This window comes from Hyla sarda, chromosome 12, assembly GCF_029499605.1.
Source record: "Hyla sarda isolate aHylSar1 chromosome 12, aHylSar1.hap1, whole genome shotgun sequence".
Classification (NCBI taxonomy): Eukaryota; Metazoa; Chordata; class Amphibia; order Anura; family Hylidae; genus Hyla; species Hyla sarda.
Genome location: NC_079200.1, coordinates 30505796 through 30529929, shown reverse-complemented (window position 1 = coordinate 30529929; position 24134 = coordinate 30505796). Strand labels below are relative to the sequence as shown.

At 41.5% G+C, this 24134-nt stretch overlaps 1 protein-coding gene across 2 annotated transcripts; it reads left to right on the top strand.

Annotated features, from left to right (window-relative positions):
• The first annotated feature begins 682 nt into the window (after nt 1–682).
• LOC130296959 (uncharacterized) lies at nt 683–11243 on the top strand. Of its 2 annotated transcripts, XM_056549040.1 has the most exons (6): nt 683–810; nt 4078–4214; nt 4828–4946; nt 7029–7121; nt 8897–9034; nt 10585–11243. In XM_056549040.1, exons 2-6 carry the CDS (start codon nt 4181–4183, stop codon nt 10741–10743), a joined length of 543 nt encoding a protein of 180 aa, XP_056405015.1. In that variant the 5' UTR covers nt 683–810; nt 4078–4180; the 3' UTR covers nt 10744–11243. The 2 variants fall into 2 exon arrangements, with proteins under 2 accessions (XP_056405015.1, XP_056405014.1); XM_056549039.1 differs by lacking the exon at nt 4078–4214 and having other exon boundaries at nt 707–927.
• Nucleotides 11244–24134: the final 12891 nt, after the last annotated feature.

Genomic DNA, 24134 nt, shown 5'->3' with positions numbered 1-24134 from the left:
ATTGCTATGTTAAAAAGCACTATATTGGAAAATGCAGAAGTTCCATACAGAAGGTTGATGTCGTTGCTAAATACGAGTGACAACCACGGACTCTCTGTCATGAAGTTTTGTACAAATCCTTGTATGTTGTTCCAGTGTCTTATACTGTATGCTTCTGAGAATAAAAACTTTATTTAAAAAAAAAATCACTCCATTGTGCCTGCATCAAAATGCTCGGCATGGGAATGGTATAAGGTGAGGTTTTTTTTCTATTTGGTGCAAAGGAGGCATAATTAATGGGGAACAGGAGCTACCTGCCTATTGGAGGGATCAACCTGCCTACTGGGTGATCTACCTACCAAAAGTGGTGACCTACTTACCTACGGTGGGACTTACGTATCACTGGCCCTACCTACCTAATAAAGGAGACCTACCTATAAAATCAAAAATTGTTGTTATGGTTTATCAGCATTTGGGGCCCCATTTTTTTTATTTTGCACACACAGTCTAAACCCAGGCCTTCAGGGAAATACAGTGAGGGAACCACAGTGAAGAGCTAATATTGTTCTTTGAGCTGAGGTTCAGCAGGGGTCCTGGCAGTTGGACCCCTATGAATGAGCAATTGATGCCATATCCTAGCAATATGCTATCACTTCCTATAATGGGGAAACTCAAATTCATTTTCTGATCTAATAACATGGATGACATAGATATGAAAGCCAGAGAACATACATGACCCAAAAGTTAAAAATATCCCAATCCACAGTGTTCTGCATGCTGGCCGAGAGGTTATAATATGCTAGGAATCCAGTGCATTGGCAGGAAGACACGGTATTAGTGATATCATGGGAATAGGAGCGCCAGACGTAGAGCGAGAAACAAGGAAATTCACTGCTCCCCTCTACTGTGTATTTCTCTGGCCAGGGCAAAGCAATGTGTCATTATATGGTAACAGGACAAAACATGGCTTATCCTGAAGTATAATACGCTATCTGGAGCATGACAAAGCATTGACAAAGCTGTAGAGGATGACTGGACTTCTGCTGCTGTTGCCGGGTTGCCCATAGCAACCAATCAGATTTCTTCTTCCTTAATTTTGAAAAGGGCCTCTGAAAAATTAAAGGGTGCTTCTTATTGGTTGCTATGGGCAACTGTTAATGTAAATCTCCCTTTTATTGTTTTTCCTACGGTAGCAAAATAAAACAAAAGCTATGGAAATTGGGTATCACTGTATCAGTTTACTAACACACAAAATAAAGATAAAGGGGGAGATTTATCAACACCTAAAAAGTTGCTGAGTTACCCATAGTAATCAGATCGCTTCTTTCATTTCTCAGAGGCCTTTTGAAAAATGAAAGAAGCGATCTGATTGGTTGCTATGGGCAACCCAGCAACTTTTCCTTCTGACAGGTTTTGATAAATCTCCCCCAAAATGTCAGTTTCATTGTAACATACAATGCATAAAAACAAAACAAAAAAAACTGTGGGGAGATTTATCTATACTTGTGCAGAGGAAAAGTTGACCAGTTGCCCATGGCAACCAATCAAATCTCTTCTTTTATTTTTCAGAGACGTTTAAAAAAATTTAAATAAAAGAATCGATTTGATTGGTTGCTATTGGCAACTAGTCGATTTTAGATTTTGATAAATCTCCCCACGTGGCTTTCTATTTTTTTTTCTTTTCAATTGTAAGTACAAAGTGTATGTTACCAGGTATTGTAGTCATTATGTCATAAGGGCAATTTCAACCAAAATCCCCATGGGGTCAATAATAAGAACTGGAGCACTAACCAACAGACTACGGTGCATATGGTCCTGTGGATGAAAAAAATTAATGAGTTATGACATTTAGAAGGTGAGGAGGAGAAAACAGAAACCCAAAAATAAAATTGACTTGGTCATAAAGGGGTAAACCTTTTTTATTTTTTATAATTTTTTTTATTCATTTTTTTTAAATAATTTTAGGAGCTTAAAGGTGTACTCCTGTGGAAAACTTTTTTTTTTTTTTTAATCAACTGGTGACAGAAAGTGAAACAGATTTGTAAATTACTTCTATTAAAACATCTTAATCCTTCCAATACATTTTAGGGGCTGTATACTACAGAGGAAATGCTTTTCTTTTTGGATTTCTCTGATTTCATGAGCACAGTGCTCTCTGCTGACCTCTGCTGTCCATTTTAGGAACTATCCAGAGCAGCATATGTTTGCTATGGGGATTTTCTCCTGCTCTGGACAGTTCCAAAAACGGACAGCAGAGGTCAGCAGAGAGCACTGTGATCATGACATCAGAGAAATGCAAAAAGAAAAGCATTTCTTCTGTAGTAAATAGCCCCTAAAAAGTACTGGAAGGATTAAGATTTTTTTAACAGAAGTAATTTACAAATCTCTAACTTTCTGGAGCCAGTTGATATAAAAAAAAAAAATGTCAAATAAAATTAAGTTTTTTCCTGGAATACCCCTTTAACCTGTTAAGGACCCAGGACATACCAGTATGTCCTGAGTCCGCTCCCATTCTATAACGCGGGGCCACGGCTAATAGCGTGCAGCACTGATCGCGGTGCCGCGCACTATTAACCCTTTAGACGCGGCGTTCAATGTTGAACGCCACGTCTAAAGTGAAAGTAAAAGCTGGTTAGCAAAGGGAGCTGTTCGGGATCACCGCGGCGAAATCGCGGCATCTCGAACAGCTTACAAGACAGCCGGAGGATCCCCACCTGCCTCTTCGCTGTCCGATCGCTGAATGACTACTCAGTGCCTGAGATCCAGTCATGAGCAGTCAAGCGGCAGAATCATCGATCAATGGTTTCCTATGAGAAACCAGTGATCAATGATAAAGATCAGTGTGTGCAGCGTTGTAGCCCCCTATAACACTGCAAAAAAAAAGTGAAAAAAATAAGTGAATAAAGATCATTTACATATCATATGTGGTATCGCCGCGTGCGCAAACGTCTGAATTATAAAAATATATCATTAATTAAACCGCATGGTCAATGGTGTACGTGCAAAAAAATTCCAAAGTCCAAAATAGTGCATTTTTGGTCACTTTTTATATCATGAAAAAATGAATAAAAAGATCAATAAGTCCCATCAATGCAAAAATGGTACCGCTAAAAACTTCAGATCACGGCGCAAAAAATGAGCCCTCATACCGCCCCATACGTGGAAAAATAAAAAGTTATAGGGGTCAGAAGATTACATTTTTAAACGTATACATTTTCCTGCATGTAGTTATGATTTTTTCCAGAAGTACGACAAAATCAAACCTATATAAGTAGGGGATCATTTTAATCGTATCGACCTACAGAATAAAGATAAGGTGTCATTTTTACCGAAAAATGTACTGTGTAGAAACGGAAGCCCCCAAAACTTACAAAATGGCGTTTTTTTTTTTTTTTTCAATTTTGTCTCACAATGATTCTTTTTCCCGTTTCGCCGTAGATTCTTTGGTAAAATGACTGACGTCATTACAAAGTAGAATTGGTGGCGCAAAAAAATAAGCCATCATATGGATTTTTAGGTGCAAAATTGAAAGAGTTATGATTTTTTAAAGGTAAGGAGGAAAAAACGAAAGTGCAAAAACGGAAAAACCCAATGACTACAAACGTATAAACTATCTTTTTTTTCTTCACTAAACTCTGCTAAGCTACCGGATCCCCCACGGACCCCAGTCCATCGGGACCCCGTAGAGTCCGTTGTGTTTCGACGCGTTTCGGGGTCCATTCCGCTAAAGAAAAAAAAAAGAAAGATTAACGGACCCTGAACTGGACGGATGTAAATGGCAGTGTGAACCTAGTCTAACTTCTTCAGGGATCACTGTGCTCAAATGTTTTATATTACTTCTTGAGTCTGTTTCCTTGAGTAATAATACCGTACTTAGTAATATTACTCAAGGAAACTTGGCTTTAGTAAAGATTAAGCGATCTGTTGCGTAAAACTGTACAGTTGTACAAATCCAAATTGTTCCCGAGTCACTTTTTTTTTTTAAATCCGGACTTGTGCTGACTCATATTACTCTGTGGCCATTAGATGGCAGTACTAAGTGTCTTTCATTATATTGTACGTAAAGTGTATGTTACCGGTAATATGTTACATCATCAGGCAATTCCAAACTGGTATAAAAGCACCATAGGGTCAATAAGAATGGAGCACAATCTTACAGACTACTCTCCTGGAAACAATCATTTGCCCTGATCTTTATACCATGTTCATCCTTCCAGGGTTTCTTTCAATCAGAGGTGAGAATCCTATAGGTAACATTTGAATATTGTGTCTTTGGTATTTTTTCCTTTTGCATTGTATAGGTTGTTTCTTTTATACTGTACACTGTCCTGCTGTTGCGTATTCACTTGCAGACAGACTGATCCATGGGGTATATAGAAGGAGACATATTACATCTATATTGAAATCGTAAATATATTAAGCGGAGGAGGATATAGTAGATATACCTTATAACCTATAGGACTTTATTATATACTTATTGCACTCTATTACGTGGCTGGGTATTATTGTAGCTTTTCATAGTTGTGTATGGTAATAGGAATTTAGAGGCGATTGTATGAACTCCCCAATAAACACAGCTCTGCTACAGCACTAGCATTTTGTTAATACAGTAAAACAGTATGAATGGATAGGATTGACTTTGATGGATGTAAGGGGTTAACGCTTTATGAGAGGCAGGAATGTAAGGTCTGATGGTGCCCTGAGGGTGAGATAAAAAGGGGAAAGAAAGAATGAGAGGAAGGGAGGAGGATCCAAGAGAGGATCCAAGTTGTTACAGGACTCACACAGCAGAGCTGGCAGTGCGCAAAATTACTTTACTAAGACTCACACGGATTTGTCTGATTCCAGCATTGGTTGTGGCTCTTGCACTCCTCGCTACCGTCCTGACCGCCCCTTTACCTAAGGATATGAATGAGGAACTCATCGAAAAAATCAAGCTGGAAGCCATAGTAATTAAGGACGAAATGGTAAGCATTTAAAGGGGTACTCCTATGGAAAACTTTTTTTTTTAATCAACTGGTGCCAAAAAGTGAAACAGATTTGTAAATTACTTCTATTAAAACATCTTAATCCTTCCAGTACTTTTTATGGGCTGTATACTACAGAGGAAATGCTTTTCTTTTTGGATTTCTCTGATATCACGAGCACAGTGCTCTCTGCTGACATCTCTGTCCATTTTAGGAACTGTCCAGAACAGCATATGTTTTCTATGGGGATTTTCTCCTGCTCTGGACAGTTCCAAAAATGGACAGCAGAGGTCAGCAGAGAGCACTGTGCTCGTGATATCAGAGAAATCCAAAAAGAAAAGCATTTCCTCTGTAGTATATATATATAGTATAGCATGCTGAGAGTTATAGTTTCGCAAAATCTGGAGGTCCGTAGGTTGAAGACCAAGGCAGTATATACTATACTCAATGCTTCAATGCCTCCCTCCCACTTACTGTCACTGTATCTACATCGGTGGTCCCCAACCCAGTCCTAAAGTCCATGATTTTAAATTGTTCCCTGTTCTATTTAAATTGAGTCATAAAAATGAATTTTAGCGGGTCTTGCTGACTGGGTTGGGAACCACTGATCTATGCCATCGTCTTATGCATCCCAGGGTCTTTACCACCACTTTTTCCCTAAAAGTTAGATAACTTCATAGTGTCCCCCCCCCCCCCCCCAATAGCTTAGCGATCCTATGTACTGAGGTGTCCTCTGTTACCGTTTCTTTATGAATGCAATACATAATACGGACCACTAGGGGCTCCATGAGCCATCGTTTAGGGCAAAGTTTCCTAACTAGTGTGCCTCCAGCTCTTGCAAAACTACTACTCCCAGCACAGTGTATTAGTATAGTGTTTCCTAACTAGTAGTACAGTAGTGTTTCCTAACTAGTGTGCCTCCAGCTGTTGGAAAATTACAACTCCCAGCACAGTGCAGTAGTACAGTGTTTCCTAACTAGTAGTATAGTAGTGTTTCCTAACTAGTGTGCCTCCAGCTCTTGCAAAACTACTACTCCCAGCACAGTGTAGTAGTACAGTGTTTCCTAACTAGTAGTACAGTAGTGTTTCCTAACTAGTGTGCCTCCAGCTGTTGCAAAACTACAACTCCCAGCAGTTTAGTAGTATAGTGTTTCCTAACTAGTAGTACAGTAGTGTTTCCTAACTAGTGTGCCTCCAGCTGTTGGAAAATTACAACTCCCAGCACAGTGCAGTAGTACAGTGTTTCCTAACTAGTACAGTAGTGTTTCCTAACTAGTGTGCCTCCAGCTCTTGCAAAACTACAACTCCCAGCAGTTTAGTAGTATAGTGTTTCCTAACTAGTAGTACAGTAGTGTTTCCTAACTAGTGTGCCTCCAGCTGTTGGAAAATTACAACTCCCAGCACAGTGCAGTAGTACAGTGTTTCCTAACTAGTACAGTAGTGTTTCCTAACTAGTGTGCCTCCAGCTCTTGCAAAACTACTACTCCCAGCACAGTGTATTAGTATAGTGTTTCCTAACTAGTAGTACAGTAGTGTTTCCTAACTAGTGTGCCTCCAGCTGTTGGAAAATTACAACTCCGAGCACAGTGCAGTAGTACAGTGTTTCCTAACTGGTAGTACAGTAGTGTTTCCTAACTAGTGTGCCTCCAGCTCTTGCAAAACTACTACTCCCAGCACAGTGTAGTAGTACAGTGTTTCCTAACTAGTAGTACAGTAGTGTTTCCTAACTAGTGTGCCTCCAGCTGTTGCAAAACTACAACTCCCAGCTGTCCGGGCACGCTGGGAGTTGTAGTTTTGCAACAGCTGGAGGCACACTGGTTGGGAAGCACTGGTTTAGGGTCTGTGCAAACAACTGATCCCTAATGCTTCAGTGCCCCTATTGTATCTGTATGTATCTGTACATTAGTCCTCTATATTTCAATCATCTCCCTGCCATAATGCCACCTAGTCCCACTTACCTCAGGGTCTGCCATGGCATTACAGGGCCTTGATAGAATACAGTTCTTCTTTCAGAAAGCCAAGCTACATTGTCACCTACATTGAGATTATATTTGTACTAATGGCGAATATTAACTTCCATAGGACCTCAATGAGGGAATGCTGCAAGAGATACGAAGGCTACTGAAAATCTTCCCAGCGCCCCTGGAACAGTGCAAAAGAGGCAGCTTCAACCAGGTAAGTGGTGCCAAACAGTCTCTGAACCTTGTTGATGCAAAGTGCATTATAAAGGTACTCCATGTAATTCTTTATTTCCCCTGTGGAGGTGTTGTCAGATAGTTAAATTTTTTTTTAAAGGGGTACTCCGGCACTAAGACATCTTATCCTCTATCCAAAGGATAAGATGTCTGATCGTGGGGGTCCCGCTTCCTGCAGTGCTAACAGGTGGGTGCTGCATGCTAGATTGCGGGGGTCCCCATCGGTGGGACCCCCGCGATCAGACATCTTATCCCCTATCCTTTGGATAGGGGATAAGATGTCTTAGTGCCGGAGTACCCCTATAAATCAGCTGGTGCAAAAAAAGTTAAACAGATTTGTAAATTACTTCTATTTCAAAATCTTTAATCCTTCCAGTAATTATCGGCTGCTGTATGTTCCAGAGGAAGTTGTGTAGTTCTATTTGTTCTCTGTTGACACCTCTGTCTGTGTTTGGAACTGTCCAGAGTAGGAGCAAATCCCCATAGCAAACCTCTCCGGCTCTGGACAGTTTCTGAAATGGACAGAGGTGTCAGCAGAGAGCACTGTGGTCAGACAAAAAAGAACCACACAACTTCCTCTGGAGCATACAGCAGCTGATAAGTACTGGAAGGGTTAAGGTTTTTAAATAGAAGTAATTTACAAATCTGTTCAACTTTCTGGCACCAGTTGATTTGAAAAAAAAAAATCTATATATATATATATATATATATATATATATATATATATATATACACACAGTATATATATTTTCCACCAGAGTACCCCATTAAAGGGGTTATCCGGGAAAAAAATTATTTTTATATATCAAATGGCTCCAGAAAGTTAAACAGATGTAAATTACTTCTATTATCTATTAAAAAATCTTAATCCTTTCAGTACCTATGAGCTTCTGAAGTTAAGGTTGTTCTTTTCTGTCTAAGTGCTCTCTGATGACACCTATCTCGGGAACTGCCCAGTTTAGAAGAGGTTTGCTATGGGGATTTGCTTCTAAACTGGGCGGTTCCCGAGACACGTGTCACCAGAGAGCACTTAGACAGAAAAGAACAACCTTAACTTCAGAAGCTCATAAGTACTGAAAGGATTAAGATTTTTTAATGGAAGTCATTTACAAATCTGTTTAACTTTCTGGAGCCAGTTGATTATATATATATATATATATATATATATATATATATAAAGTTTTTTCCTGGATAACCCCTTTAAGCTAATTTTGCTGGGTTCAGGACAGATTGTAGCTAAATACCAGCAAAACCATGAAATGCTCACCCAACCTATGAATTCTTTAGTGCAGGTGTCCAGGAACTCACAATGGACGTTGGCTGAAAGGCAACAAAGAAGTGTAGTCCTTTGATAGTTCCTTTAAATCCACATCTTTTATTTTATGACAGATAGCAATTCTCAGGTCCAGATACTGACACGTTTCTAGGAAGGTATGTTCTTAATCATAGTCAAAGACTATGATTAAGAGCATTCCTTGCTAGAAACGTGTCAATACCTGGACCCAAGAATTGCTATCTGTGCACATTAAAGATGTAGATTTTAAGAAACTACTCAAGGACTATTCTTCTTTGTTCCCCTGTGGCTGAATGCATTGGTCTCAACCGGACAGCTGTCTCAGTGACCATATGACATTTACCTAGATGTGACCACTTTATATACCAATTGTTCACTATGGAAGTGGTCACTGGTCAGATATGATGTCGAACACCCATTGTAAACATCCTTCTAACCTTCTCGCCTCCTTTCTACTATAGGCTGTTTGCTACTCCGAGCTGTCAAAATCCTTGAAGTCTATGCACTCCCTCCTTAGTTCTGAACATCTCTTCACCAAGTTCGATCTGTCTGATCTGCTGTTTGACCTGCAAGAATTTATTTCCAACATGGAGGAAATGGTAAGAATCTGATATGTATAGAAAACATATTGAGAACGGGCAGCCACGTGTATAATGCTTTATTTGCAACTTCTTCAATCCTGTGGTTTGACTGTCAGTCAGCCATGAAACAACATAAAAGCTTCTGCTGTTCTTCTGTTCTATATAAAGGGTTAAGTTCATAAAGGAATTCATTCTGATAATACAGTACATTAGACGCTACACCACTTTAAAGGGGTACTCCGAAAACATTTTTTTTTTAAATCAACTGGCTCCAGAAAGTTAAACAGATTTGTAAATGACTTCTATTAAAAAATCTTAATCCTTCCAGTAGTTATCAGCTGCTGTATGCTCCAGAGGAAGTTGTGTAGTTCTTTCTAGTCTGACCACAGTGCTCTCTGTTGACACCTCTGTCCTTGTCAGGAACTGTCCAGAGTTTAAACAAATCCCCATAGCAAACCTCTCCTGCTCTGGACAGTTCCTGACTCAGACAGAGGTGTCAGCAGAGAGCACTGTGGTCAGACTGGAAAGAACTACACAAATTCCTGTGGAGAATACATCAGCTGATAAGTACTGGAAGGATTAAAATTTTTAAATAAAAGTAATTCACAAATCTATTTACTTTCTGGCACCAGTTGATTGAATTTTTTTTTTTCCACCAGAGTACCCCTGAAAGGCTATGTTAACACAATAGAATTTCCGTGCGGAATCCTGCATGGAGATTCTGCAGCAGCAAAGTCCCATTGATTTCAATGGGATTCTGTTGCGCTGTTCACACAGAATTTTCAAATTCCAGTGTCCGCAGAAAAAAATAGACATGTCTCTTCTTTCTGTGGACTCCGCACGGAAATGCATTGCGGTCTATGAGACGGTGCACGAGCTATGTCTGTACGGAAATGTCCGCAATATCAGGGCAATGTCTGCCCATGTGTACGTAGCATTAGAAGACAATAAGGCCCTGTTCACACTGCTATCATGATTTCCATCATACTGTTAACCATGACAGCTGTTATGGATTAGTTAAAGGACAGACGTCAGCAGTGCCGACAGACCCCACTGACTGTCGTGATGTCTGTTGCTTTAAAGGGGTACTTCGGTGAAAAACTATTTTTTTTTCCCCGTATGAACTGGCTCCAGAAAGTTAAACATATTTGTAAATTACTTCTAATAAAAAATCTTAATCCTTCCAGTACTTACCAGCAGCCGAAGTTGATTTGTTCTTTCCTGTCTGACCACAGTGCTCTCTGCTAACACCTCTGTCTGTCTCAGGAACTGTCCAGAGCAGGAGCAAATCCCCATAGCAAGCCTCGCCTGCTCTGGACAGTTCCTAAAATGGACAGAGGTGTCATCAGAGAGCACTGTGGTCAGACAGAAAGAAAATTCAAAAAGAAAAGAACTTCCTGTGGAGTATACAGCAGCTGATAAGTACTGGAAGGATTAAGATTTTTAAATAGAAATAATTCTATAAAAAAAATTGATTTAAAAAAATAAAATAAAAACATACCCCTTTAAGATGAGACGATGCACTTTAAAGAGTTCTGGTCCTGATTACATCTCCTTCCTTCTTACAGATGATAAACCAAGGCATTCCCATTCCTGACCACGTCCCTCGGACAATGAGCACTGACATCACCGAATTCCAAGAGAAAGCCGGGATTTTCCTCATCCTTCATGACCTCTGCAATGCCTTATGTGTATTCAAAGAGGCACTTGCTGCACAGCGTCAATAATGTGAAGTGGTTCAAGGAGTCTTCTGTTTAATGTTTAAACAGCCTCCAGCAAACCCGAAAGCCAAGGCCTAAAACCTGCGATTGCTAGATCTGCAATACAAAAATCACAAGTAGTGGATATTTCACGTTTTTTAGGATGCATTAGGATATTATATTGAGGGAAATGGACTTACGTTACTGTCTACTGACTGTTCTTGCATTTGGAAGTGTCGGTAAAACCATGACCTTGCAATGGTCCAGGTGATGGCCAAAACTGGCCCCTTGGACTTGCAGTAGCATCAGGTCCTCCATGTGTTTTGTTGGCTCAAGGACAATCATAACCAAAGACCGTCTGCAACCTCAAGTTGTGTCTTCAGTAGAAGAAACCTAAAAGCAACCTGCCGAGCACATTGGGACTCTCCAAAACCCGTTCTGGTCTTTTGCTTTTCTAGTGGGTAGGATCCCACGACATGGTCTTTTTAATATTCCCAAACCAACAATGGAGCAACAACCTGGAAGACGTAAGCCAACTAATGCTTAGTCTAAAATAGATTGTTGGCAGAATGATGAAGATTGTTGGCAGAAAAAGACCCTCATAGTGATCCAGTCTGACCTTATCTTAATCCTTATTATTTTTTGTCTTAGGATAAACATGTGTTTATCTCAGGCAGGTTTACATTGACTTAGATCGGGTTCACACTACGGAATTTCCGAGCAAAATTCCGTTTCGAAATTCTGCTTGGAAATCCCAGTGTAGCAGATTCCCATTGCAATGGCAATGAGATTCCACTGCACAGTGCACGCCTCAGAGTTCTCAAGGTGGACTTCCCACCCCCGGAAAATCTGCTCGTAAAAATAACACCAGAAGATTGATATTGTTCAATGTTCTGGCAGATTTCCACACCGCAGACATTGCCGTCTATGGGGGCGTGGACTGAATCTCCGGCTGGATTTTGTTCGCCCGTAAATTCCGAAGTGTGAACCCCGCGTTACTGTGGATTTACAACCACATCTGCTGGAAGTTTGTTCCAGGCGTCTACTTCTCTTTCATTCAAATAATATTTTCTTACATTGATACTGAATGAAGAAAACATTTTGATTGCTCACAGTGGTCTATTTAAAAAGTGTTACTAAAAAATATTTATGTATTTTTTTTATATTATTTATAATATTTATTTAATAATTTTCTTTAAGTAAATATATTATTTATATAATATTAAATTATTGCTTTTTGTTAAAAGGTCCATAGTGGCAGATTGGGATTAGACCGTAAGCCCCAATGGGGTCAGTGAACTCTTATACTGATAAAAATGGAATGTTAAATATTGTGTATTTGTAAGTGTAATATTTTTTGTAATGCAGAAATAAATGTTTTAATAGTAATATGTTGTATGGCATCTTTCATTATGAACTATTTTGAGAACCATCCGTCCTGTCTATGTAAGAGGAAGGCTGCCATGCACAACCCCCGGCAAGATTTATGGAATTTCCTTACTTTAGAGAATGTTCCCCCAGCTTGTTTACTTTGTAGCCAAGATAACACACAAAACAATGTTTGTTTAAATTATTTTTTTTTAAATATATACTTTTGAAAAATTTAAAAATGTCTCTGAAAAATTTTGAAACATCTTTTTAAAAAATGTAAAGAAAACTCCTAAGAAATTTTTAAAACAGTCTTTTTTGAAGAATTGAAAAAAAAACTCTTTTTAAAAGACTTTTTTTTTTTACTATGTACAGGTTGCTTTTGCAACTGCCAAGAGAAGAATTTTGTATACACATATTTTTTTTAATTTTCAATATCTAGAAAAGCAATTTTTTCACTGTTGCCAGGTTCTTTACTATTTTTAGAAAAATCGTCACAAAATTCGCAAAAAAGGGATAGTTTCTGGAATGCTTTGAAAAAAACTGTGTGTCCTCCGATACCTTTTTAAGCATTTTAAAGGGGTTATCCACCATAAGGTGATTTTTGTACGTACCTGCCAGACAGTAATGGACATGCTTAGGAAGGGTCTGCGCTTTTCTTTGGGTTAAATGGCTATGCTGTGAGATCACCTTAATGCTGTCAGGGTGCCTACAGCTGTTGCAAAATTATCTCTTTCCCACCCAGTGGTCACTCCACCCATTGAAGCAGACAGGCTCCTGTTGCACACCTGACTAGTGATGTCATGTCTCAACGCACTGCAACCTGGGGAAACCCAAGACCTGAATAATTTTGTATGCTGTTAAAAATAAATATTGGGGCATAAATTTTTAGAAGAATTGCGAGAAAACCGTCACAGACAGGCAAAGACACTATATTATGAACTACACTAACTTTACAGCCCCTGTAGCATTGTCAAATAAAAAAAAATCCTGGAATACCACTTTAAGTCCGGCCGATATCTGCGAACAACCAGGGATATTTTATCCACCCTTCAATGTAGCATCAGAGAGAGTGTTCAGTGCAGCAAACAGAATCGTAACCCCCTAAGCAAACAAGATTATCTGCCAGCAACATGGAAAAATTCATGTTTGTTAAAATGAATCAGGCATGGATCACTTTAAATCTCCTATGCCAGAGGCCACTTATTAGACAGTACTACCATCTCCTGCTGTAAGCTAGCTACTACAAGCCACCACCTACTACTGTACATTTGTTACTACTACTCCCACCAGTCCCCCATCTCCTGCTGTAAGCTAGCTACTACGAGCCACCACCTACTACTGTACATTTGTTACTACTACTCCCACCAGTCCCCCATCTCCTGCTGTATGCTACTAATAGTCTGCCATCTCCTGTTGTACACTGGCTACTACAAATTCAACCAGTCTGCCATCACCCTTGCTGCTGCTACATCCAGCCAGGCCTGCACATACACAACCCATGATCCCCATGCAAAAAAAAGATAATTTCTTTGGCTTTTCAAACAATAGCTATTTCTTCTTCACTATTTTGCGACACTAATCCTGTTACAACTCCTGAAAAGGGATAATTTTTGGAACATATGGAAAAATCCATGGCGTCTTCTTCACTTGCCATACTCAAACCTGTTACTACTCCCCAAAAAGTCTAATAATGCAACTTGGTTAATGGAAAATAGGGTGTAGTGCTTACAGACCTGACCAAGATGTGGCCCTAACAAGAGAGCTCTCAAATCAATGGAAAGGATTGCAACATTCCTTTAAGATGAAAATCTGACGTGTGGCAGGAGATGTTGGCTGTTTCCAGTCAGCTGTGTGTTAAATATGTTGCAAGTGTAAACAAACTTGTTATAAGTGGAAAGCATACAGGTTGACCAAGGAAGACACCAAAGTGTCAGTATAGAGAGCATGCATCTTGACGAAGTGAAAGGAATGTTAAAGCTTTTGTTCTCCAACCAGAAGGGCAGAACAATATTTTAAATTACTTTTTCAACTCCATAGGACATAGTTGCAGTTGAAAATTGCAAAGGAGCAGTCATTTGCTTCTTACTCCATCACCCAGACTTGTGACTACAGGCTGCATTATGCCTGCAGCCACAAGAGGCCAGGAGCATCTCTTTCTGCTCCGCCTCTTTAGCAAAGGTACGCATGATAATGTCACTCATCACGCACCCTCCTTCAGAGCAGAGGAGGAGGAGATGCTAATTTAATCTTGGAGAGGGGGGACCTGGCTAGTGGGGAAACTTACCTACAGGGTCATTTTGCTAATGATAAAGACTAGTTACTAGAGGGCCACCTCCAGACGAAGGATGGTGAAATGTGCATTGTGCTAGTGGCATCAAGGGGCAGCGGCCATTATGGGTATGTGTTTCTAAGATTTTCTTTGGAGGTTTGCCGTTTATGGGCTATGTACTTATTGGATAAGATATATGCATATGCACTTAAATTTTTTATACTTGTACATGCAACAGCAGATATAGTTTTTATATTTTATTGACTGGATTGCATTATTATTGCATGAAACTATGTACGAAAAGGGCAAAATTCCATATACGGTAATAGGCGTTATTCAAAAATAAAAATAAAAAACACCTTTCTTCTAAAAACAGCAACTTGGGTCCATTCACCAATGGAATGGAATTTCAAAATGACACAGTTTTTTTTTTGGTGCAATTTTTTGAAGAGTTAGCTCAATTTCACTAATGCTGACTGTCTGCACATTGCCAGTTTGGGACAGAGCTCAGAAATGCATTGAGAGATCACTTAGTCTTTGAGATTGTGAAGGAAAACATCTATCAGGCTGGTATTCCACTGAGGATTTTCTAGCAAAAACGCCGTAAAAAAACACCAATTTTGCCGCACTGCATTTTTTCAGTGATAAAAAAACACAGCGTCTAGATGTTAGCTGCAAGTCAATAGTAAACTGCAAAATGCCAGATCCACTTGGCGTTTTTCAGTTAGGCATTTTTTTTTTATTCTTTTGGTGTTTTTCAGCTATTTTGGGCTCAGGGGCTGGTTTTCCAAAACGCCCTACAAAACCTTAGGCATTTTTTGCACAGAAATCGTGGTGTTTTCCTCCCATAGAAGTCTATGGGAGAGCAAAAACACCATGTTGGTGTTAACTTTGGCGTTTTTGCCGGCAGTTTTTATTCTATTTTGGACTTTAGCGATCCAAAAAAAGATACCTTTTTTATTAAAATTTCACAGAGTACCATTAAAAAAAAAAGTATACAAAAAAGATACAGTAGTGATGGAAAAAAAAAACTGTATTTAACGAAATTTATCTTTTTTATAACAAAATGTTTATACATTTTTAAACAGGGATCAATTTATGTGTGCGGGCTGGGCAATAAAATGTAGCCAACATTAATATTAATATATGTGTGTTCTTCACTTTAAAAAAAAAAACATTTTTTACCATACCATACTAGAATTCACTTCCCTCTGATATATGCCATCTGTCTCAACACTCTGGCTAATCCTATTGGTTTGGCACACTACTTACTATGACTGTTCGCTACAAGATACTTGAGCAGATAAACACTTATGTTCAAAGAGTACCTATTATCAACCAAACTTTCCCTAATCCCCCTCCTCAGCTTTCCCTGTCTCTAACTATATATATATATATATCCTAGTCTTTATTTCAATTGTAAACCCCCTATAAATACCTTTTTATCTTCATCTTCGGTAGCTCAGTTAGGAGCTTGTGAGAGGGGAGGAAGTGGGCGTTCCCGGCAGGCGCGACATCATGTGAGGCCCTTCTATCTAAACGATCCTTCTATCTTCATGAGCTGCGCTCCACTAACTCTCGGCCGGCAGAGTCAGGAGCGTGCCCTGCAGGGATGCCCGCACAGCGCTCGCTCCCGCCTGTCTGATTGACAGGTGGGGGAGCTGCGCTGAGTACGAGATTTCAGACTCAGCCGCCAGGCCGAGTGAGTCCGAAATCACTAAAAAAGGGACTACTAGGGAGACCCCTAGTGGCAAGAATCTCAAACACATAAAACGCAATATAGTATACCCTTTTTTTAATAGAACCCAGTTACAAAATTAATATATATATATATATACTCTTTTATATATATATATATATATATATATATATATATATATATATATATATATATATATACTCTTTAAAACTCATTCAGGCATAGTGTTCTGTTCTTCTCCCTTCACAGGGATGTTATTCCTGTAAATGTTTCCCTTGTTCCTGGAAATCAGCGATTCCCTCTTCATTGCTGACAGCTGTGTCTGTCTCTTTTCATAGAAATTTCTCATTTCATTGAAAATAATAAAAAACCATTAAAAGTGCTGCAGGTATCGCTTTCCCACCCTCCAGCCCCGGTCTTCTACCTGCTTTCAGTGCCCAATATGTCACAATGCGGTCAGCTAATCACAAGCTGCAGGAGTGTGGGACATCTTTTCTAAAATTGTGGGGATGTTCAATCAGTCGGCGATATTTTATTTATTTATTTACTTCCTTGCCCCATGTCCTCACATGTGGATCCACTCTTTTAGATGCCCCTGAGTCTGGACTAAATGGAGTTTAATGAAGCGATTCGCACATTAGTTGCAAATCGAATTTTTCCTGAAAATCGTAACAAATTCAGATTCATCAGATTCAATTCGCTCATCCCTACATGTGAACAAAGGACCAATTTACTACTGCGTTAAATAGAACTTAATTCTAAAAAAATAAAAATAAATCTGTTCTTTAAAAAGTGAAATGCCCATAAAATTCTCAGCTCAATGGGACCTTCTTGTTTATCATCTAATTCTGCTCCTTTTTTCTCTCACTTGCTGGTCTCGATACGTATGTGATTTTCCTATATGAAATAACATGGATATACGATGGGATCTACTCACAGCTACTGGACGAGTAGGATATTTGCTAGTTTGTAAATTTCCAAGACTGGGAAGTCCAGTATTGCCTTATGTGCCAGCCACAACCTATTGTTAGGTGAGCTTTGGAATTCCCAACTTTACACAAGTGCCCTCCCACAGGCTACTTTCTTCGGTCTTTTATTGTATTTGTCCCTTGAGAGCATAGGAAACCATTACTTATCTATCCTAAAGGATCTTGAGATAATCCTAAGAATTTGAGTCATTTTCCCAGGGGGCGAAGGCCAGATCTCCGAGCAGGATAAAATGTTCCTAGCTTCATAGCGTTACAGAAATATGTTTTATATGACATCTAATGCTCTAACTTTGTGATATATTCTGAATTATAAGTTTATTTGTGAACCCTTTGGGAATTGGATACAAGATACACACAGTGGAGACAGACCCATAAGCCTGCTAGGGGGGCCTACGAAAGTAAAATTCCAGTCTTGGTTGGTCCTATCCTCAATGCTATTTAAGTTTTCTACCTTGATATTTCTCTGTATTTTCTGCTCAGTCCCAGTCAGATTCACAGACTGGGAAGGGGCGTTCCCCAGCAGGTGTTACATCATCTGAAGCCATTAAGGGGGAGAACTTCCTCCCTCACTCTGCTACACACAGTCTAGAGCAGTTCAGTGTGTGAGATGAGCTATGATTGTCTAAGGCTGCACACACACCCCTCAGCACTCCAGACTGCATTTCCTGATTTTGGACTTCTGTCAGGCCAACAGGAGTCCAAAGTCTGTGCAAGAAATGGGATGGGGGGGGGGGGGAGAGGGGGATGGTGAGAAATGTGCTCTGGACAAGTAGGGAGACACCTAGTGGCAGTTCTTTTAAACACAGATAAAACATAGAAAACTTTTTTTTTTAAATCAAAGTACATTAGAAAGATTTTTTATTTACCATAAGGAGTGCAATAGCAAAAATAAGTTTTAATGATAGTGCCCATTTAAAAGGTATGGACAAATGAAAAATGCAGATAAAAGGAAAGTGAAAAGCCATAGCGTTTCGCTTTCCTTTTAGCTGCATTTTTCTTTTGCCCATATATATATTTTTTTTTTTTCAAATTCAAAAAAGGGTTTTATTGAAAGTGATAAAAGAAGCATTACAAGCAATAAATGAGTCACAGGATAAACAAACTTATAAAAGAGAAAGGAGTCCGGTGGCCAAGGTAGGCCCAATGGACAGCAGCTAAACAGTGCATAAACACATGACATGTCATATATCGAATAAGAACAGCAAGTGGTAAATTCCACAATAAGTAGTGCAACAAACAGTCAATCAGGAGCAGCATATAACGTCCCAGGCACAAGGGCCAGGGTTATCTAGATAGGTCGGGTATGAGTCCAAATGAGGAACCTGAAATCAACAATAGGTGCGCCAGTGGAAGTACCAAAGAGAAAGAAAGCGAACAGATATAAACGGTGTTGTGTGGGAAACGACAAGAGACAACAGAAAAGGGAAAAGGGCCATGGAAGGAGGAAAAGGTAAGGGGTCAGGTTCTGAGCAGTAAAAGAGGGGCATACAGACAAGGGTTGGCAAGAAAAGGAGAGGGACTGAGAAGAAGAAAAAAGAGGGAGGGGGGGGAGGGAACGGGGGAGGGGGGGGAGAAAAGGAGCCAGGAACCAGCGGGTGTCACATCAGCATGGATGCAGGGAGTAGAATTGATACGGGAACCCAATGAGAGGGAAATCACAGGGATCTGCATCTCTGGGAGGAACAAAACTGTACCCATGGGAGCCAAGTGGTCTCAACACGCACAGCGTCATCAGGATGAACCGACATCAATTCCTCCATCTGACGTGAGTTGGCAACTTCCGCCATCCATTCGTCCAACGTAGGGGGGTCAACAGACCGCCACTTTCGGGGTATCACTGCTTTCGCGGCCTGAAGGAGGTGCCTCGCCAGAGACTTCTTGTATTTGGCCTGCGCCATGGAGAACATAAACAGTAGGGCAGCAGCAGGAGTGGGGGGGACACAGATCCCAGTGACTTCTTGAACAACCCGGAGGACCGATTGCCAGAAGGGGACGAGTTTGGAGCAGCTCCACCAGATGTGCGTCATGGTACCCTCCTCCACACCGCATCTCCAACACACACTGGGGACCGAGGGATACCAGCGGTGAAGCATCGCTGGGACACGGTACCAGCGAGTGAGAATTTTGTAGCAAGTCTCCTGGGCTTTGGTGGCCACCACCGCCTTATGGGTCAAAAAGAAGCATTTGGCCCAGGCTTCAGGAGAGAACGACATTCCCAGTTCAGCCTCCCAAGCCGTGCAGTAAGCAGGCACAGCATGCGAGCGCTGGGACTGCAAAAGTTCATAAAGAACGGAGATGGAGTGGCGTGGGTACGACGAGGCCAGGCAAAGGCGCTCAAAGGGCCACGGGTCCCTATGTAAGTCAAAATGGGCGGGGATGGAGGAATAGAAATGGCGTAACTGCAGATAGGCAAAGGGGGCCCTGGTAGAGGAAGGGTACTCCTCCAACAAAACTTCCAAGGGTTTCAGGTGGCGCGCTGCTAGGATGTGTCTAAAGCGCAAGGGGGCAGACCGAGTAGCCCCAAAAAAGGGGCCAGCAGAGGAGGCTCCAGGTGGGAAGTCAGGATGGTCAGTGACTGGGAGGAGGGGGCCCATGCGGTCAACCAAGCTACTGTTCCCACGCACAGAGTGTAGGGAGGCCAAAGTGTGGCGAGTGCAGTAGGATGTAGGAAAGGCAGTCAGAGAAGCAGGTGACCAGGTCCAGGGGAGGGTGGATAAGGCCTTGGTGCATAGGTCCTGGGCCATGCGTACCCATTGCTTGGATTCGGTGTTGTGCGTCCAGTCAAGGACCCGTGCATGTACACAGGCTAAGAAATATAAACGGCAATCCGGCAGGCCCGCTCCACCCGACAGTTTAGGCCTAGAAAGGAGGAGACGGTTCAAGCGGGGTCTAGCCGATGACCAGACGAACAAACCGAAGCAGCGTTGGAGAGCACGCCAGTAGGAGGAGGGGAGATGAATGGGTACGGTTTGTAGCAGATATAACAGCCTGGGTAAGAGGTTCATTTTTAAAATGCTAATTCTTCCAAACCAGGAAAATTCTCGTCTATCCCAGGCGGCCAGGTCCCGCTTAAATTGCGCGAGAAGAGGAGAAAAGTTAAGAGAGAACAGAAGGGACAGATCGGAGGGCACTTTCATACCCAGGTATGTGATACCCCTGGAGGGCCACGTAAAGGGAAAAGCTGAACGGAGAGAGTCCACTGCATGTCCTGGCAACGAAACATTGAGGGCCTCTGATTTATTTGCCCATATATTTTAATGCAAACCTATTTAATGTGAAGTTTTAATCCTCAGTCACTCTTGGGTCCTGAGAGCTGTACACTACTATTTTTCAAAACTGTCAAAGAAGAATATAGCCTAGCTTTACACAAGCCTTCAACTACTTCCTACTATCAGTCTGTAGCCTAGAGCAGTGGTCCCCAAACTGTGGACCCTCTAGCCATTGGCTGTCTGGGCATTGTTGGGAGTTGAAGTTTTGCTGCATCTGGAGGGCCACAGTTTGGAGACAACTGGCTTAGAGGATTGTGGAGGTTTCAGCAGCTGGGACAAACACCTATTACAGTACCATGTGCAAGGTAGCTCCTCTCTACCATCTATTAAAGATTGCTCTTTATGGGTTGAACATTTGAAGGAACATTACTTCTAGTGAGGAGCAAGCTTTTTTTTTTATTCTGGAGAAGAGTTACTTTGCATATTTTTTTTCCCCATGAAGCTTGACTTATAAAAACCCTTATGCAAGTTCGGCAGTCTCCTCAAGAAGACTCTTCACCAAGTGGGAACTTCGTTTGGAGACCCCCAGATCCCACAGCTCTGCCTGGTAATTGCATCTGAGGACTTTTCTCCACACTTGTACCTGATATATTTACCCCTACTCCCATATACCTCAACCCCCTCCCTGATCACAGACTGTAAAGTGTTTCTGTTTTTCGACTTTGTTTCTTCGATATCGAGTGATGGAGCGGAGTGTTAGTGTAGCATGTGGTATAGTGTATAGCTTAGGGAACCTGTGCTGTATATTGTACTGTCATGCTTTGTGTGATTGTAATTTATTGTATGTATTGTAATGATGACTGAATGATAAATAAAGGTCTTTCAATACCTTGTTACGGATATATTTAGACAGTCAGATCTTGCCTGGTCTAACCTGGAAACCAGGTTTCATGTAAGGCATAACAGTCCTATCGCTGAATAAATAAACTAGGTAGAATATGAAAAGGAATGTGGTGACTGAATCAACAACCATTTCCCATGAATCACCTCTGAACATTCTAAGTAGATTTCACCACTTTCCCCAGAAAACACAAATTCAGGGGTTGTCTGGGAAACTATTGGTGTTACAGCCCAGTCTCTTCACTACATCTTGTTCACACAGTACAGCTTCCTATGCATTTTATCACCAGAACCAAGATTAAAACATTAAATGGGGTACTACGGTGAAAAACTTTTAAATTTTTTTTTACATCAACTGGCGTCAGAAAGTTAAACAGATTTGTTAATTACTTCTATTTAAAAATCTTTACCATTCCAGTACTAATCGGCTGCTGTATGCTCCAGAGGAAGTTCTTTTCTTTTTAAATTTATTTTCTGTCTGAGCACAGTGCTCTCTGCTGACACCTCTGTCTATCTCAGGAACTGTCAAGAGCAGCATCAAATCCCTATAGCAAATCTTTCCTGCTCCGGACAGTTCCTGACATGGACAGAGGTGTCAGCAGAGAGTGCTGTGGTCATTAAACAGAAAAGAACTTCATGTGGAGCATACAGCAGCTGAAAAGTACTCAGAGGATAAAGATTTCTAAATAGAAGGAATTTACAAATCTGTTTAACTTTCTGGCACCAGTTGATGTAAAAAAAACAAAAACAAAAAAAACAAAAACTTTAATGCTGGAATAAAGGCATATTTGGATCAAATCTCAGTTTTGGCTACAGGAAAAGTAGAAATATTACAGCAAATTGCACTGGAAGACCTTTAAACTGGGCACGCAGTGTCTGGTGTCCAGTCTTCATGGGGGATTGGACACTATAGTGTCCAGTCACGCTCGCTGTGCTCTCGGGCAAGCCAGTCTGGTTGGTAAGAGATGACCATGACTGGAGGCTGCCCCACAACTGGATAGAAGACATGACAAGCCCAATTTACAGCTTTTTTTTACTCTATGTGGCATCACATATAGCAGAGAACAGTGATGGAATGCTGTTCTACTCATCTATCAGGTCCTGGGGCCAGTGGATAAGTCCCTAAGGACCTGGCAGGTTCTCTTTAAAAGAGTATTTTATAAAATGTCAATCAGTTAGGACCCTATTAATGCCAGGAAGAAGCCAACCTTGTCCCATTGCCAACCGTCAATGAGGAGAATACCATGGGATAGTTGATGGATAGTTGACATTACCACCCGCTAGAGCAGAGGTTTATTCAGTCTGACTGGTACCATTATCCTGGTAGAGACATTGGGGAAGTGCATTATATAGAAACATAGAAGACAATCGGGAGAAAAAGACCACCTGATCTATCTAGTCCGCCCTATTACCTTCAATAATCAGAACTCATCATATCTAATTTCCAATGAACCCACAAAGAGTACCTGTCAGATCCCCCCAAAAAATAATAAAAAATGTATGTTACTCAATACTGAATCCTGAACATGTATAAATAATTTGTGTCTAGCCCCTTTATATTTTTTTTTTCATTTCCCTTTTATTGTTGCTCACTTGCTTGAATTTCTCTCAAAGGGAAGGGGCGTGGCCTCACTGTGTAGGCCTCAGCACCCCCCCGCCCAGTCTGCTCACATCTCCCCTAGCATTAGCAAAACTACAACTCCCAGCATGTCCTCAATGTCAGGGCATGCTGGGAGTTGTAGTTTTGATAACCCTAGGGGAGAAGTAAGTGGCAGGCGGGCAGTGAAATGAATGGCGGCTGGGAGGAGAAGTGAGCGGCGGATGGACATTAAAAAAAAAAAGCGGCGGGAGGAGAAGTGAGCGGCGCCTGGTGGCTGTGTTAGCAGAGTGGGGCTGATGTTATATGTGCGGCACCATCTCGGGAGCTACAACAGCCGATATAAGCTGTTTTCCCCGTGCACTTACAGCACCAGTGATACTAGGAGTGTACTCAGGAAACAGCTAATGGCTGCTGCGGAGCTCCTCTGAAGGGATGCAGGACCTTACTAAGTGTGTGCTCGTTCTCGACCACTTTGCGCTCCTGCAGGATGAGTGACAGGCCGGGAGAAGAGCTGTGTCCAAGGTCCATGCGTCATCATGACGCTGCCTCTGGGCTCGTTGGTGTCCCAGAAGGTATGGGGACCCTTGGGGGCCAGTTTTTTAAGCCATGATTTCTATATAAATTAAACAAAATTTTCTGATGAAGTATATTAGAAAAGTTAATGTTTTGCCAAGATGTACAACATATAAAAAAATTTGTACACTGACCCCCCCCGACCTACGATGGCCCTGACATACAATCATTTCAACATACCATGGCCTCTTAGAGGCCATCGCATGTTGAAGGCAGCATCAACATACAATGCTTTTGTATGTCGGGGCCATCGCATAAACGGCTATCCGGCAGCGCAGACTGCTTCAGCTGCCACCGGATAGCCGTTTACGGTGCCCCGTGTGGTCCGCTGCCGATCACTTACCTGTCCTCGGGGCTCCGGTGCGTCCTCTTCGGGATCCCCTGCATCGTTGGCGCTCTCCATATTCATCATCACGTCACTGCGCACGCCGTCCCGTCATCCAAGAGGAGCGGCGTGCGTAGCAATGTGATGGCGGCGACGGAGAGCGAGGATGCCGGGGAAGCAGAGGCCTTGCCAGAGCGTCGGGGACACCCCGGGGACGCGGCGACAGCGATGGAAGGCGACATCCAGGGCAGTGGTGACGAGCAGTGACGGTATGGAGCGGCGGGGACACGTGAGTATAACCTCCAATACCAGTGGTCTTCAACCTGCAGACCTCCAGATGTTGCAAAACTACAACTCCCAGCATGCCCGGACAGCCAACGGTCCTATACTTTACATTGCACAGATCCCTCAACATATGATTGTTTCAACAAACGATGGTCCATTTGGAACGGATTACCATCGTATGTTGAGGGACCACTGTAT